Source organism: Gouania willdenowi, chromosome 20 (assembly GCF_900634775.1).
Source record: "Gouania willdenowi chromosome 20, fGouWil2.1, whole genome shotgun sequence".
NCBI classification, from domain to species: domain Eukaryota; kingdom Metazoa; phylum Chordata; class Actinopteri; order Blenniiformes; family Gobiesocidae; genus Gouania; species Gouania willdenowi.
Genome location: NC_041063.1, coordinates 22,437,584 through 22,455,176, shown reverse-complemented (window position 1 = coordinate 22,455,176; position 17,593 = coordinate 22,437,584). Strand labels below are relative to the sequence as shown.

The following is a 17,593-nucleotide window of genomic DNA, read 5'->3' as shown; positions in this document are numbered from 1 at the left end:
GGGGCTTCTGTCCAAGCCCTCACCATCTTTATTTCATTTCCCTCCTCCCACCTCCTCGCTCTAATCCACTTCAATTATGTTTCCCTCCCATTTCTCCTGATCACTTTACAGCTCAGCAGCACCTGTGCTAATTGTAGCGCCGCTGATCGCTGATATGTTTTGCATCCTTAAAGGAGTTGGAGAAAAGAGGAAGACAGATAAACATCTCGCCCGGGGGGCTTTTTGGGAAGCATGGCTCAACTGAGCAGATGGCCATCGTATTATATGATGGGAGCTGAGGTAGGGGTGGGCGGAGTTAATGAGTCTGTAGAACAACTGATAGCGACAGAATGATGGAGATGGAAAAGTGAGTCAAAGGTAAGAGAATGATTAAAATAAAGGAGGAAAACTGTTATGTTTAGTCATATTATCACACATTAGGACTGAGACTTTAAATCTATAAACTTTCTATAAAGTAAAGAGGATATCTATGTGCAGGTAAAGTTACTGTCAAAAGGTTTTTTGCAGAAGAACTGTCATTTTTATTTTTTTAATCTTAAAACTATTCAAATTTACATTTAAGAAGTTACATTATAATAAATAAATAATGTATAGGTGACAATTGATTTAGCTCCATATCCCTCATTATGGCAGTATTTAGACTGAGGGTCTTTATGTAATTTTGAGTTATTTTACATTTAACAAATACAACTGTGAATCCCCAAATTTCAGCACCATTTATTTCCCTTAGATGTGATTTGTGTCATATTATCTATGATTGTAGATGGTTCCAGCAAATGTAAAAAGCTAAATAAAACATGGTTGAGTTAAATAAAACAAATCATCATTGTAGTAGTTCATTACAGATTTTTCTGAGAAATATTTTTAAGGATTTACGAGAACACTCGACAATATAAACAGAAGAGAATACAAGACGACTACAAAAATTAATAAAATGACAGGAAAAGACGACAAAAACACACTAAATGAGAGAATATTCAAAACGACAAAAAAATGCGAAATGACCAAAAAAGTGTAAAATGATAAGACGACAAACCTTTTTTCTTTCCTGCATGTGTCGATGCTCATATTGTTCATTGGATTGCTTAGTCATCGCTGTAATAATAGTTGTCCAAATTAGCGTGTATAATGTATGAGCAAATTGCAGTAGATTTCCATTGATCTATTATTAAGATGAGTTTTTTTCTCCCACACATTCATAATTATTAAAAAAAAAAACAAGGTAAACATGAAAGGATGAAGTCAAAACAACCAAAACAAAGGCCTAGTTGTCGTCACCCATGGTAACCAGCGCAGATTCTGCTGTAAAAGATGGAGAATCACTGATGTCAAGTCCACTATTGGTATGCAAATAGCTCACGAAAGAATATAATGGTTCTGCCTTTCTGACCACTAACAGGGAACATGTATTTGAGTGAGTGTGTGTGCGTGTGTATGAACCAGTTCCTGCCCATCCCTCACCTCGCTGCCCTCACTGAACCGACTGTAATGAACGAGCTGCCATAGCCGTCCGAGCTCTGACCACATATTATATTATATAGCATCTCCATCCAAAGTGCACTGCCTTTTATATAGCAGCCCATTTGCTGGGATGATGAGCTCCGGACACCTCTCATTATTTATAGGGAGGTGCATGTGAGAGCAGTGCTAGGATGTCGTAGATTACCTGCTGGAAAATGATGGTCCGACGAAGGAAATGCGGGAAAAGCAAAGACAAAGGAGCGCTGTCCTGGAACTCATCTCATCGTTTATCAAACATTGATTTTATACATGTGCAAAATGTCCTTTAGTTCCAGCATGATGTTTAGGACTTTAGGAAAATATAAATGTTCACTTATGAATAGAGACAAATTAAAAACAATGACTCGTGAGGTCCACACAGGTCTCGCCCTGGCTTTGAATAATGGTTCTCCTTTCCCAGCCAGGAGTTCTCCTGGTGCTAAAAGACAAATGATGTACTTTGCCTTGGGTCAACTTGGCCTTCCCATCCCATAATGACCTTTCAGGGAGCTGGAAGAGGGTCAGCCATTCCCATAGCGGCCAAGCAGCCGTTTGCTGCAAATCAAGCTTTTAACACCACAGCGTGACCTCTTAGCCTATAATGGAGTGCTGTATTAACCATAAATCATTGAAAAACACTGGTTAAATAGCCTTTCTATTTTTGTGTCAGTGTGAAACATCCAGAGTAATTTTCTCTTTTCTACTGAATAAACTCTCCATTCCTCCCAGTATGCTCAGCAGTGAAGGCGAAGGAGAAAGTTTGCAGCCCTTAGTGTGCCAAAGGTCCCACACACACAAGCTGCCAGATTTCATGAAATACCAAATTACTAATTGGCCCGGCGTTGGGTTTCCCGCTTGGAAGAGAGACTGTAATATCTGGGCTTTTATTAGGATCACAAGGAAAGCTGCACACAGCCGGGAATCACCCAGCTGACAGCGCTCCTGTCATTCCACAACACACACACACACACACACACACACAATGATAAAAAATGACAGAACAGTGCAAAAACAGATTCTGGGACTAACTAACTTCTAGAGTCGAACGTGGCTTTCACACCTCAACATGCTAACACACGTAAGTCTGAACTCTTCCCTTTATTCCTCTTAAAAACTATAAAATGATTTATTACCAAGCCAAATGATGATTCCATTAAGAATAATGAAAATATGTAACACGTAATGAATGTTTTGTTATGTGTGTGTGTGTATATAATGGAGTGTAACGATTCATTAATCTGGAATGATTGGTTAAGGCTTTGGTTCTCAACCTTCTCAGCCCGCGACCCCCAAAAATAAAGGTGCCAGAGACCGGGGACCCCCACTGTATCTGAAGGTTGTTGAACACAGGCATGAACATTGAAGAACAGTCATGTGGAGACAGGACCATCTTTAAGGGAGAATAAAGAAGGAGAGATGTGTGTGGTGCATCCATAAAGTCAGCAAAATGATGGTCCATTCTTCTATGAATCTGTGATAACCACATTTACTTATTTAATTTGAATAATATCCACTGTTACCCAGGAAGTTTATTTTTTGAGTATATAGTATATTAATCACAAATAAAATAGGTTGAAAGTGACCAAAGGTGGTGAAATGGAGTTTTAAAAACCACAGATATTGGTTAAAATTTAGAGTGGCCAAAAATGGACATAAAAGTGGTAAAAAGGGTTCAAAGTGTCAATATTGGCTTAAAAGAGGCAAAATGGGGGGAGGGGTTAGAGTAATGTAATTTCAAAAGTAGAACAATTTGTTTAAACTGGCAAATAATGGTCATGACAAATCGTGAATGTGGTTAAATTGTCAAAAATAAGCATGAAATATGGTGAAAATAGGTTACAATAGGTGACAATAATGAGTCAACATATGCAATATTGGGTGAGAAAAGGTGTGGAACGGGATTATAAGTGTCAAAAATGTGCCAAAAAAGGCATTGAAATTTGATATGGTGACAGACATGGGGTAATGTAGCAAAAATGCACTAAAAGGAGCATAAATATGTCAAAAAAAGTGATTAAAATAGGCCTCAAGGAAACAATCCAATCAAATCAATGGAAACTCTACATCATCAGTGAAATGGAGGTCTTTTTTTTTTGTTAAAAATGATGTTCATTTAAATGTTTAAAATGATTCAGCAATAAAAACGTGAAAACATTAGAATGTTATGGTATTTTTTTTCTAGCTGTAGAACAGAACATGGTCTATGAGAGGAAAACACACACAAACAGCAAACCTAGTCATTATTAAATAGACATTTTATTGTAAAAAGAACCCTGCCCACCCTTTAACCCCCAATGGTGTGAACACATGATGGTGATTGGCTGTGTATTACGCGTCACAAACATTGCACAAAGTCCAAGATGAGACCACGACCGTCACTTTGATAAAGACGATGACCGTTTATCTTTACTTCCAAACGCTCATGGTTTGAAGTGTTTCAGTGCAAATCAATGCAGTTGGTCTGGCTTATGAGCCAGATTCTCTTCACAGTCTGGATCCTGATAGGAATGTTTGTCAAAGGCTCAAAAAGCGTTTTCTTCACAATTCCAAATACTTAAGTCTTTCTGCAGGTAGTGAATTTTTAGACCAGAATTCTTTCACCCAAAGTTAAAAACATCTCCGCTGGACCTCACATAGCGCTCCGTGGCTGCTGAGTCGACATGCTGGGGCACTTTTACACATTCTGAGAAAGAAATGTGACTTTCTTCCTGCTCAGCATCCAGCCCTTTATGTCCTTTATAGAGGGAAGCTTCATTCTCTCCTTGTTTTTACTGTAAACATTCAGAAAGATGCCGAATAGCACCAGAAGACCAGCCCAGATGTACCTGGAAGGAACAAAACCAGGGAAATTAAAGGTTTGAGGAGAAAAACGCTCAGTTTTTGTAACAAAAACATGGACGGCAGCGTCACTGTTCACTGTGTTGAGTTCCCAGTACGTCACGTTACTCACTGAAAGGTGAACGGTTTGCTGAAAAACATGAAGGACAAGACGATGGTCATGGCCTTCCTGCCAGTGGTCACTGCAGAGGAGAAAAAAAAATAAAAAACATTCAGGTTAAAGGGTCGGTTGAATAAAACTAAACATGGTCCTGTTCTGACCTGTCACAGCAACCAGGGCACCAAAGAGCTTGATTAAGGCCAGAACGAAGGAGATCCCAAAGTATCCCGTTAGTGAGAAGAAAAAGGCGTAACCGTACGTCTTCACAGGATGCTGAAATAACAGATCACATCACTTTCACTGTTAAACCTCAGCCCTCACATACCCATAACAAATAAAGTTTTTCAAAGCTTCTACATGACCTACACGGCTAATTGATTTTCAGATTGAAGTAGAACCCTTAGTGGTTACAGCTCATGTGAAATTTTGGAAATATATGATACTGAGTGACAGTAAATAATGTTTTAAATACAGAAATCTGTAGTCCGCCTAAAAAAACCCTAGATTTACATAAAATATAAAGCCAATTCTCAATAGCGAAGGCTACAAAGCAAGAAATTATTGAACAACTGTATTGACATGGACTGCAGGAACTGTGGTGATGATAATGAATGATAGGCCAAAGATAGTTTGACAAAGACATCTTCGGCTTAAGTTCAAACTGAACTTTGCCACAAGTTTGGGAGCAAGTGTGTAACTGTATAATTTTTAGTCTTATGTTGTGACCAATATATGGTGCATTTTGGCTTGAAAACAAACAAAGTTTGTGCTGTGCCATGCATAATGCTATTTTTTGCCTCTGTATATTTTCTGGTTTTGTGGCATTGTTTTAGAACGAAACATACCTGACCTGTATATCAGTGGATTCAACTCGACCTGTAGTTTCACGTAGTGTCTTGCAATAGAGCTCTGTGTTTATTTTATGAAGCATAGGATGGAAAAAAGCAGAGTTTGCAAAGTTGTCAACCTTTTCTTCTTTGAAGATAATGGCCTGGTGTGTGGGCTGTGGTCTTTTGTTCTGAATGTGGGTTGGCTACAGTTTTAGCTGAGTTTTTAGGATTACAGAGTGGTATAGAATGTGTGATTTCATTTATTCTTTACAACATTTAGACCCGTGAGAGTCACGGAGGCCGGAGCTGCCCCTGCGGGTGGGCCCGGTGGAGTTCAAGAGGCAGCATATAAGGAATATCAATATTCAACCAGATAACTTTCTTAGAAAGGTGTAAAAACAGCAGCCAGACGTGTGTGTGTTTACCTCTGAGCAGAAAGCCACAGCCGGGCCCAGCCCCCCCACACAGAACAAGCCTGTCAGTATGTACACAAAACCGATGGAGTAGGAGTACAGCACCTGTCAACACAACCAGGTGGATAAACACACAAAGGAACACACAGCACGTCTTACAGCCTAACCCCCAGTTTCCACTGGATGCGGCTCCGCTGCGTCACGTCACCGCCGCGTCACCGGAGCTGATAGGTTTCCATTTCAGTCTGTGTGTTAATTTCCACCAGGTCCACTGCGGTGCGTGTCTGCTCCTTCCCAGATGCGGTAGTCCGGTGCCCTCCGCCAGATATACGCAGGGCTTCTATTTCTGGCGGATACCGGAACACGACGCATCAATCAGCACAGAGCAAATAAAGCTAAACAGGAAATTAGGCACGTAATCTGCAATAAAATATCGGGTTAGTTTTCAAAATAAAACACTTCAGATTATATTGCAAGTAAATACATTACCAAAACGTCATAATGTGTAAAAACGAATTCACATCCACTATATTGATTCCTCTCTTACTGTAACTGCACTGTAAACTGCAGCAACTTTGATTTAGTTCATGTTTCACTGGTGCAGTTTTATCTCTTCTCTGTTGGCTGTTGCTAAAAATGTGGCTATAACAAATCCAGAGAGTCCAACATTCTTGTACTCCTTCGTTAGGAACACTGACCTGTTTATCGTTGCGTTTATAACACATACGTTTAACCGCGTTCTCGCGCGATTATATATCGTGCAAACTGCTCTGTCTCTGACGTCACAGTCGTTCAACCGGAGCGCACCGCGGCGCACTCAAAACGCAACCGGTGTGAATTACCGGACGGCGGACAGCGGTGAAATACCGGATCGGTGCCGTGGCGCAGCGGAGACGTATCCAGTGGAAACCCCGGGTAAGTCTGAGGAGCCGATCAAGGCGAGCTCCTGAAAATGTGAGTCCAGCAGCAGCGCACCATCTCAGAGTTGGAGCCGTTGTGTAGTTTCATGGCCTTTTCTTGCACATTTCCAATGGCGGCGTCAGCGCACAGAGCCATGGAGATGAGCAGCACACCTGCAAGGACACAAAAACACAAATGTCTTAAAGGAAAGCACAAATGAAATGGTCCAATCATATTTACAGACAATGCTTTATTCATTTGGAAAACCATTTATTAACAAAATAGTTTTAGTCCATGTCAAACTGATGTATCCACACAAACACTGAGGGCCTCAGATTTTCTGTGACTGTGTCATGTTGTGGTTATAAACTCAGTTTTCCGTATTCTACGTGCTATTTTTCCCCAGAAGAAGAGTGACAGAATGTCTAATGGACAATTTCGCACTAGAGAAGGGTGATATATCGAGTTTTCTATTTGGGCAATATAGAAAATTTAAATAGTGCCTATATGTATATATACATATTTTTTTTATAGCTTATTTTGTTTTAAAACTGCTTTTGCTGCTTTTCAAAACAGCATGAGAAGCTAAGTTAGATGGATTACAGAGTGTATTGTAACCCAGACCTTCCACTAAACACCAACACTAAAGGACTCACTCACATATTCTGTCTCTTATAGAAGAAAACACCAAAAACTGGCACATATCATGCAGGTGTCTGTGCTAATAAATGTGTCTATGTTGCATTTTGTATCAGCAAATTTAACCCTGAATTCTCTATCTGGTCAGACTTCATTTTAATTAAAATTGTATATCACGCTTCCTTTTTTGGGAAGGATGATGAAATGGCAAAATGCAAAGTGATGCAGAAATGGGTATCTTGTAAAAACCAGGGCTCTGCGTTACCTGTCACGTTGAAGTTTGGGGCCACTTTGCTGTCAGCGAGCGTGAACCATATGAGTCCCAGACTCATGCAGAGAGCAGCGGACACGTCGGCCACATTGTAGCGTTTGCCTGGAACATAGAACATGGAACCAATGGCATTGCTTCCATCTGCATATGTGAGCCAACAAATATATATAAAATATTATATGGACGGCAGCAGAAGAATCTAATAAACCTACTCTAATTGTGATGGAACTGTGTGCTTATTAAAAACCAAACTGAATAATAACCATTGGGTTCATTGTAGTTTTTAAAGGAATGAAAAAGAAGTGAAACAGGAGATGAAGAAGCGTCCAATAACAGGTTGATGGATGGATGGATGGATGCCTAGAGGTTGACAAAGGCCGACTATGGCTGGCTTTGATTATTTGACTCCTCTTTGAAAGGCAACACGTCAGATGCAACTCCACGTCTCTCCTTTCACTCATTCATTTAAACCTCTCTCTACGTAAACATTCTGCTTTAGTTCTTGACCCCTGGAGGGAGCACGGTCCTCACATCCACCTAATCAGAGAAGGACCAAGGGAGGAACGGCTCAAAAGTTTGACAACCAGGACGCAGAAGCTCTAACGATGATGAAAGGGTGAAGCTGAACTGGATGAAAACAACAAACGGGGAAAACAATGAGGAGATGGAGGCTGAAAGGTGGACATCGCTTCAAAGGAATCACGTCAACTTTTCTTCTTCTTCTGCTACGATTCGATACTGAATTCAGTTGGAATGAGGGGTGTAACGATTTGTTTAAGCAACGATTTGATTCAAATCACAATTTAATGTTGCCGATTCAATTCGAGGACGATATTGGTTAATTTAGAACAATTTAATCCAAAACTGAAAATCAATTCAGTAACTTTTTAGCCAAAAAAATAATAATTCAACCAGTGTGACTAAAATAAATACCTGAATACTGTACAGTACAAGCGCGGTTTAATAGATTCCTGCTGTTTCTTGTAAGGGAATTGTTTATAAATAATTATGGACATAAACAACGTTTAATGGCAAATGTATCCATATTTTAGTTGAATAAAGTCCAAACAATACCTCAGTTTAAATTAACAGGATGTTAACTTATCTGCCTTCATTCAAAAAAAACACATGATAAATAACCTGACTCTTCTGCTTGTTTTTCAAGATAAAAATAAGACAATATTAATATCAAAAAAAGAAGTGCAACCAGCATCTGTTCAAGTGAAATGAGCAGTGGTGGAACCTGATATTTCTGGTTATAACATGATGGTTATCATGAGGCTTCTGCAGAGCTAATGTTAACGAGCTAACGCTATATAACAGTAAAATCTTTAATATTAAAAACATCCATATAAAGTCTGCTGTGCTTAAAACCAATTCGTTATTTCCTTGTATCAATAAAAAATTGTTTAACAGTAATAAATAAATTCTATCAATTACTGTCAACCAGAAGTTAAGTTAATCTGAGTTAAACAGCTGACCTTGTATGAAAACTCCTCCGATCATGACAGGAATCAGTTTACAGCACTTGAAGATGACTTGTGTCGGGTAGTTCAAGTATCCCAGTGAGGTATTGGAAAGACCCATCGTGCCCACGGTTAGAAAGGCTATGATCATGTACGTCTTCCCTGGAATCCTGGAAGAAAAATGTCCAGTCAGGCCAGGAAAGGTTGCTACATTTGATTCTGTGTACAGTTGCAAAGGGGCGGAAAATAACGGGTACATTTACACGGGAACTTAAGCTCAGGAACTTTGGGAATATAAAAAATATATAATAAAAGACCTTTAATGGAAATTCTGTGTATTATATCCAAACATAAATATTAGCACCCATTCAAAATATAGCAAATAAAAATACAAAACATTTCAACTATCGTGGAGCAAGATTCTGGGAATTTTCAAAATTTGAATTTTTCCATGAGAATTAATGGGAAATTTTCAAAATTGAAAGTTGGCCATTAAAAGGGATGTTAAATTCAATTCAACTTTATTTATATACCGCCAATTACAAAAATATTCATCTCATAGTCTCATGAAATTATAAAACTCTTCAGAAAAAAACAACAATTCTACATGAACGTGCAAAATATATAGTTAGGATAATATAGATAAATTTAGGCATTATCTAAAGCAGGGTTTTTCAACCTTGGGGTCACGAACCCATGTTGTGTTACCTGGAAATAACATGGCATCACCTAAAAAGTCTAGTAAGAATAGAATTTAAAAATACTGATTATAATTTAATTTTTTTTATTTTTATTATTAAACCGCACAGTTTAAAAAAAATCAATACATAACATCACAGAAGTAGATTTACAGTGCAGAACAACTGCAAAATATAAACCTTGTTCAAATTTAGGTGCAGTAAAAAAATATCTGAGCTGGCACATATTGTTACACACTAATCCTGGCTACTCTGTATTTGTAACACGGTTTAACAAAAAATAATTTTAGAAAAAAAAAAGTCTCTGTGGTGACCAGAAAGTTGTGATGTAAACTATGGGGTCATGACAGAAAAAAGTTTGGGAATCAGTTATTTAAAAATTATTCTGGTCAATTCCAATATGTAATTTCCATGAAAAGTTTGCATTTTTGAAGATTCCCAGTAGAAATTTACCAGAAGTTTCACGTCCTTTTGAAACCGTAATCCTACGTCATTTGCTCTCTCTCTATATATAAAAATATTACATAAAAATACAGATGCAGGGGCACCTTCTGCGTTTGTCCTGCGTGAGCTGAAGCTCCACCAACCCGAAAATGGAGTAGAAGCCAAACTGCACCAGCGTGAGGTACCAACCGAAGGGTTTGAACCCTTCCATGGAAAATATTAACTCCTGTGGAAAAATGAAATTAAGATATTACCGGATTTTCAGACAGGCAAACGTGTGTTTAAGTGTGTGTGTGTGTGTCTCGTCTTTGTCTTTACCTGCAAGTACCCATAGACCAGGTAAAAGAGGAAGACTCCTGCTACGCAGATGAAGAACTGTGTTGGTGCACTGAAGCTGCTCAGGTTGATTCCCAGAACTTTCAGCTCGTCCACCGACTTAATGTGGGGCGACATCACCTCCGTGGACGAAGGGATGGAGATGGAAATGTGCTTCCGTGAGTTGTTGTAACCCACCAGGCCATATTTGACACTCATCGTGTCTGTGGGAGGAAACACACTGCATGGTTTCTCAACAACAATCTCCAAACGTTGATGCATTCAATATTCACTCAAAAGTTAGAGAAAAAGTGACTATACTTTAATATACAAGTAGGGCTGGGCGGTATACCTGTTCATACTGAATACATGGAGTACATTTTCATTATGATATGAATTTTTAATATAGCACCGTATCGGTATATTTGATTACACAACTTTCGGAACGCTACGCTTCACACCGGACCCTTTTCAACGTTGCACTTCTAAGTAGGAAGGTTAACAGTAGCGCTCTGGTGTTAGTTGCGGTGTAAATCATATGTGTAAATGGATCAGAAAGACACAATTGAAAATGTTGAAGCTGCATGTGAGCTCAAGGACACGGATTAGCTTAGCATGTCGGCAGTAGTACACAAAATAAGTGAGCAAAGGATCGCAATTTGTGATTTCTGTAATGCTGAAATAATTCTTGGTGGAGCTGCAAACAAAATGCTACGTTATTCACCATAAGAAACCACCACACCACATAGTATGCAGCATTCAAAGCTAGAAATCAAGCTAATGCTAAAGCTAAGTTAGCACGGCAAAGAGCCATTGGGCTGCTGTTGCAAACTTGTATTACTACTAGTGTGGAAATATTCTACAATATTCACTCACCATAACAGTAAAATAGACCATCCTGAGTCAATCTACTGCAGTAATTTCTCTCTTATTTTATCTTTATTTTTCTTTATCCTCTATTGTTTTTTCATCCTTATATTATCACTATTATTACTGCTGCTGGCTTGTGTTTTTTGCTCCGCACACTGACTACAAAGGCAAATCCCATGTGTTGTTTTTTTTTTTTTTTTTTTTTTTTTTTTAAACTGTACTCAGCAAAATAAACCATTCTGATTCTGAACCAATAGAAAATGCAGTGAACACCTGATTATGCATGAAAAAAATAAAAAATACCATCATATACCGTGAAACCGTTTTGGTTACACCGCCCAGCCCTAATTTATACTATAATTCAACCTCAGTAGCTAAGCTAACATTAGCATGTCATCGTTGTTTGGAAATTATATGAGCGAGAGACAATAAAAATGAAGGTACTAGATGTGTTTTTAAATCTACTGCAAATGTATCTGTTTTATTAGTCAGAGCGTCACTACTTTGTATTTAGTCATAGGTCTGTTGATGCTAATGTGATGCCTGAAAATGTTTTTATTGAGAGCTCAATTGTAAATTATTTCTGATGAACGACTTACTGTTTGAATAATGTTGATTTTGTTGCATTTTCTATAGCGAGTTGCAAGAGTTTCATGCGATTGTTGATCTCATCAATCAATAATATTACAACCGTGACCTGTCCTGCCTGTTGACATGTTTGGACTGTTTATTGTCCAAATGTTTTCTCTTTTCTCAGTGTAAGTCATGTATTTTATGTGTATTACTTTGTGTCGCATTTTTTCTTCTTCTTCTTCTGAGTTTATGTCTTGTAAAATATAAGTTTATGAAATTAATATTAAATTGAGTGGGGAGGTGAAGATTAACATGTTTCTGAGGTCCCTATAGTGTTACATAAAGAGTTAAAGATGAATACAGATAATCATTCCTGATTATATTATTAACATCACAGATATTCCCTCTCTCTGTGTGTGTGTATATACATATACACACACACACTAGGTTTGAGCTACAACTCCATAAAACACAAATGAAGTCACGTTCAATATGAACAATTACTTAATGCTATTGTCCACCTGATTTGTAACTTAATATTTCACTTCACTGTAAATGAGTTAATGGTCGTTATCAAAACGCAAAGCTGATAATATACAGGACATTGACCAGTTAATGATCCTTAAGTTTCAGAATGAGTCTCAAGTAAAAAAATTGATTAAACATGACAGTTTGTCAACTGGAATTTCATGGTCTCCATTTATTAATTTATAACCACCATATTTCATTCCCTATACTTATTCTAACATGTGTATAAATGTACATGTCTCGTTACTAGCATTAATGTCCAGGATTACAATTGTGTGTATACCTGTAGCTTTAGCATAGCTATGGAAAACCGGGACTAATTATAGCAATAGTAACAGAATAATGATAAAAAGCGGTCGGAATTACGCCTAAAAGAGTGATTTCAATCAAATCAACACTCCCCACCTTTAAATCGTTAAATTATGATGCACATTGTGCTTCTTTTAGATTCAAAAACTTAGCCACAGCAGCAAGCTAATTACCGTCTGTTAAACTTCCGGGTTTCTCTGCGCTCATCTATAGACCTCTACAGAGGTAATTCCGGGAGAAATACAATCCTCCTGGACCAGCCACCTTCATCTTCCACACAACCCGACCCGCGTCATGTCTTTACTTGCAGATGACAGCAGGAGAAAACGCCACAGCATAAGTGTTAGCCTGCTAGTGCTAAAGCTAGTAGCTGCAGAGCCACGGTCGTCAGGTAGCCAACAACTTCCGGTTCTTCACGACCTCTCAACCAGAGCCGTATATAGAGCGAGCTGCGACAACTCCGTTCACTACAATGGTTCGTTTTGTTTTTACAGCAATGGCGGCTCATGGAGCCTCAATAGTTCCCGGAAGTGAGCAGTTTACTATTGCAGCCAATGACGCTAGAGCGGATTTGACAGATCGTGATCCACTTTTAGACGGTAAGACGTTTAAATAATAATTTTGGATATTATTATTATTGTTATTATTATTAGCGTTTTAACCCAATAACGTGTGCATTAAAGCATGTGAGTGGATTATTCCGATATATTCAGGGATCATTAGCAAATAAGAGTCAATTTGTTTTATTAATGCGATGTGGAATTAGATAAAATACTTTGAAACGTGATTTATTTTTCTGCAGTAAATTAAATTAATGAATGACTAAATTATTTCGCTAATTATTATTAATAATAAAAAATATTATTATTATTATTATTATTATTATTATTATTATTATTATTATTATTATTAGTAATCTCAATGCCTGAAAATGTGCCTGCAGAGTAACTTCACACACACAACTCAGTTATATCTACCCACACATAGGCTACATATCTTCATTTTTTTTTTTTTTTGATCGCTCCTAATGACTTTGCCTAACCATTTCTTTTTCCCCTCTGGTTCGGTTGGAAAGCCATACATTTCCACGGTTTCAGAGCGATTGGAGATTGGACATTTATTTAATGAATTAATCTTGGTACATAAGTGCATAGTAAAAATCTAATTTCTATTTTCATATATGTATAAACATAATAAATGTGTTTGACGTGCCCTGTCTGGATGTGGTGTGTTTTTTAATGACCCCTTTTTCTAGATTTCTGCACATGCAAGATAAAGACATAAATCTGCCTTTTGCAAAACAAAAAGTAGACAGTGAAGTTATTCTGAATTTGTAAATGTTATGTATTCATATATATATATATATATATATAGTGTTATATATATATATAATATAAAGGGGTATTTGAAATATATAGATATCTGATAAAAATTACATTACATCCCCTTCTAAAGAGAACTTGGTTGTTTGCATAAAAGTTGTATGGCTAGTATGTCAAACATTGGGATGTGATTGCTCATAATACCATACTTTAAAGGGGGGGGGGTATCATGTTTTTTTTCAGGCACACAGTACCATTCTATAGCATACTCAAATAACTATGCTACCCTCCTGCGGCCACGCAGGACCGTACCAGGACCAGCACAGGCCCGCACGATGCCACGATACAACACTGTCCACAGGGAGGTGGCCCCAGCTCCCCCGACGAGAGAGGACGCCATCGCCACCCCGCCCAAGACAGTGCGGCGCCACACCTAACCGTGGCCAGTTCCCGAGCAGACGGCAGGAAAGCGCACCCCGAGACACCTAACCCAAAGACCCACCCCTGGGACACTCCAGCCCTGGCACGGCGTCCACCAGGCCTGGCGCACCCAGCCAGCAGACCAACCACTTCTAGTGCTGATCAGCCGGGCCAGAAGCCACAGGCCGCGCCTCCACACGCCCACCCACAGGATGACCCCAGGGGAGGCCCCAGCACGGGCGAGGCCCCATAGCACCTCCCCCTGACCTCCCCGCAGACGCCTCACACCGGCCCACGCAGTCCCCCAAGTCCCCCTTTGATTGCATTTCCATTGAAGGTAGTTTTGGGGAGGAGCCTTGTGACTCCCATGAAATCTCATCCCGTGAGGTTTTGCTGCAGGAAGATCTCCTTATAACATTCCTCATTCCTTTGTTGTTTCACATCTATAGTGGTATTATTGATTTTTAAGTTTATTGCTGAGAAATGTCTGTCTCCTCTTCTGTTTACACGTACTGCGCCATGTTTTTTCGGAGAGAATTGGTCATGTGACCAGGTACGTCACGTTCTGTGATTCGTAGTTGTGGAAAGTGTTGCCATAACATTTTTGCGATACATTTCAATGTCAAAATGTCTAAAATTCCTCCTCATGAAAGCATAAAACCTTTTTAGCGATATGAGTGTTTTTTTTTCTTTCAAAATTCAGGTGTATTTTTTACATGTTTTAATTGCACCATTTAGATTTTGCACATTTCCAAGGGTAATGAAAATACAGTTACCGATGATAAGGTGTGCATAGTAAAATAATCTGCTTCCTGTAATTCTTGAAGAACAAAAATACAATTTCAACTTTATTTCATGCTGGTTTGAACATACTAATCTAACTTAGTTTACTCTTAACACACGTACTTTATTCCAATAAGGTGCTTTGAGTATTTCTGCTCATATAAATGTTATGACGAGAGCACATGATCAGTTATGGACATTATTAATATCTTTTATTAAAATGGGATTATCTTTATACGGTTTCCTTTGATGATTGACGGTTATGACCCATATCTTTTCCCATCATTTCTCTGTTTCTTCTTCTATGCTCTCATGTCCATATGAGCTTATCCTCTTCCTCCACTCCTTCTCTCCCCATTATTGCATTATTGTCCTCTCTGTTCTGGCTCTATCTCCTGGACATCTCATATCCCCGCTGCCTCTCTGTGTTTGGCTTCCCTGGAATAAGACGTGAAACTCTCCCATTTTCCCCCTCTCCCCTCCTTCCTTTCCAAGCCTTCTCTCTCCTTCCTCAGCCAGAGGTTAATACACTTCAGGACGGCATTATTTCTTCCCCTTGCCGCTCCGACAATATAAAAATTCAGAGTGGACAGCTCAATCCCTCTCCCATCTCAGATTTGATTGTAATGGTATTGCCTCCTGTCCCTGGGAGGCCCCCGCCGCCTCACTTTATGACACTAAATGGCCAGGCTACAATTTTTCCATCTATTCAAAAAATTCTCTTAATAACTCATTTGGAATGAGCCGTCGAGACTCCCTGATCCGTCTGTGGCCAGGTCGCTCACCTCTCTGCTGGTACTGGGGTCCTAGTATGCTGGCTTGAATGGTAAATGTAAAAGGTTAATTAATCTCCCTGCATGGATTTACGGTTCTGTGTCCCACATTTACTGTTTATTCCAATGGACGGCCCCAAAGAGAGGCAGAAATGGTCAAATTTACGACCCTGCAAGAAGAAAGTGGAGCTCGGGCCTTTTCTGACCACTTTCTCTTCATTCAAGCGTAGCCATTCATCACACGTTATGGATTTATGTAATAAGCCCCATTTCTTTCCCATGAAATAATAAAATAATTATTTATTGATCATTCCAAAAATGGTACATATGCGCGGGTAATGGCTTTGTCCCACACCAGTGGAACAACGATAAATAAAGCGGGTGCTGAGAGGGCTGGTGAGGAATGACGCAGAGAGAGGAATGAGATCTGGATCCAATATGGCCTCCTGCATTGTGGATCAGGAGGGACATTTTTCCATCTTCAGGAGGCTCACACAGGAGTCCAGCGTCTGAGTAATGGCATTATTTTCAATAAAGCATGAAATCAGAACAGACAACAGCAGGATCAGAGTCCCAGACTAAGCTCGTGTGTAATAAATTAACTTTTCTGGGACTGACGTCAGCCAGTCAAGCCTCAGGGTTGCATTTACAACATCTTACACAGTATATTTATTTATTTATTCATTCATTCATTCAACACCCACAAATATTAATTAAATGTTTGTCTCATTGTTTTTTTTAAAATCTTAATTAGAATTTTAAAAATTGATTTTCATGGCTTATAACAATAAAATGAGTTTGCGACCCCCGTCAATAAAATATCACAATATTATTATTATTAAAGTAAGTAACGCAACATGAAAGATCAAAGTCAAATAAAGCACAATTATTATTCAACTGCATTTTTCTTCTTTTGCAAAAAATACTATCTTCTTAGCCTTTATTTACCACATTGAGACAAATAATCTCTTTTACAAGTGTCTCCTGGAAGCAGTACATAAAAAAAAAGTTATTGTTACAATATAACATTGTTTTCATGAACTCATTGCAGTCCTACTTATGAAACAAAGGATAATGCATTGAAACAGACTTCAGGGGAAAGACATTGTCATTGAAAATGGACCAGCAAGAGTTCTGTGTCCAAACACTCAAACACTGGTAAATATAGAGGCAGGCTAATCAGAAAATGCAACACACCTCAGTGCCAAACAGGAGGGAGGAGCCTAATCACTCAACAGCACAAACACAGGCTGTGTTTGAATTTGCATACTAACGTACTACACATTTAATTTAATACTAAAACTTTATCACATGCAGCAGTATTTAACTCTAAAAAGTATTATCTACATTTGTCATATGTATTTATCTTTGTGAGTTTGAATGCTGGAAATTAAATCAGATTTTAGATGGAGCTCATTAATGACTAGAGCTCCTGAGGGCCCTTTACACGGTCCATACGGGCTACCTGGTGCCCGCGGGCACCGTGTTGGTGACCCCTATAATAGACAGTTTATACTGGCACTCATTGAGTGTGTAGTGTATAGTACGTTAGTATGCGATTTCGAACACAGACTCACCCTGGATTTCCACTGGAATGCGTA

General features: G+C 38.8%; 1 protein-coding gene across 1 annotated transcript; it reads right to left on the bottom strand.

Moving 5' to 3' along the window:
- Positions 1 to 3,737: 3,737 nt before the first annotated feature.
- On the bottom strand, positions 3,738 to 13,140 carry slc35b3 (solute carrier family 35 member B3). The gene is made up of 10 exons (XM_028434829.1): positions 12,868 to 13,140; positions 10,418 to 10,638; positions 10,204 to 10,325; positions 8,973 to 9,127; positions 7,486 to 7,593; positions 6,657 to 6,754; positions 5,694 to 5,786; positions 4,600 to 4,711; positions 4,451 to 4,520; positions 3,738 to 4,325 (listed from the first exon to the last, which is right to left on the bottom strand). The coding sequence occupies exons 1-10, from the start codon at positions 12,899 to 12,901 to the stop codon at positions 4,175 to 4,177; spliced, it is 1,164 nt and encodes a 387-aa protein (XP_028290630.1). The 5' UTR covers positions 12,902 to 13,140; the 3' UTR covers positions 3,738 to 4,174.
- Between the last annotated feature and the right edge of the window lie 4,453 nt (positions 13,141 to 17,593).

Coding starts and splice junctions, on each gene's coding strand:
- slc35b3 (XM_028434829.1), bottom strand. CDS start 12,901: ATGAGCGCAGAGAAACCCGGAAGTTTAACAGACG. Junction 5,787..6,656: donor ACGGCTCCAACTCTGAGATG/GTGCGCTGCTGC, acceptor TTGTGTTGACAG/GTGCTGTACTCCTACTCCAT. Junction 4,326..4,450: donor AGCAAACCGTTCACCTTTCA/GTGAGTAACGTG, acceptor TGTTCCTTCCAG/GTACATCTGGGCTGGTCTTC.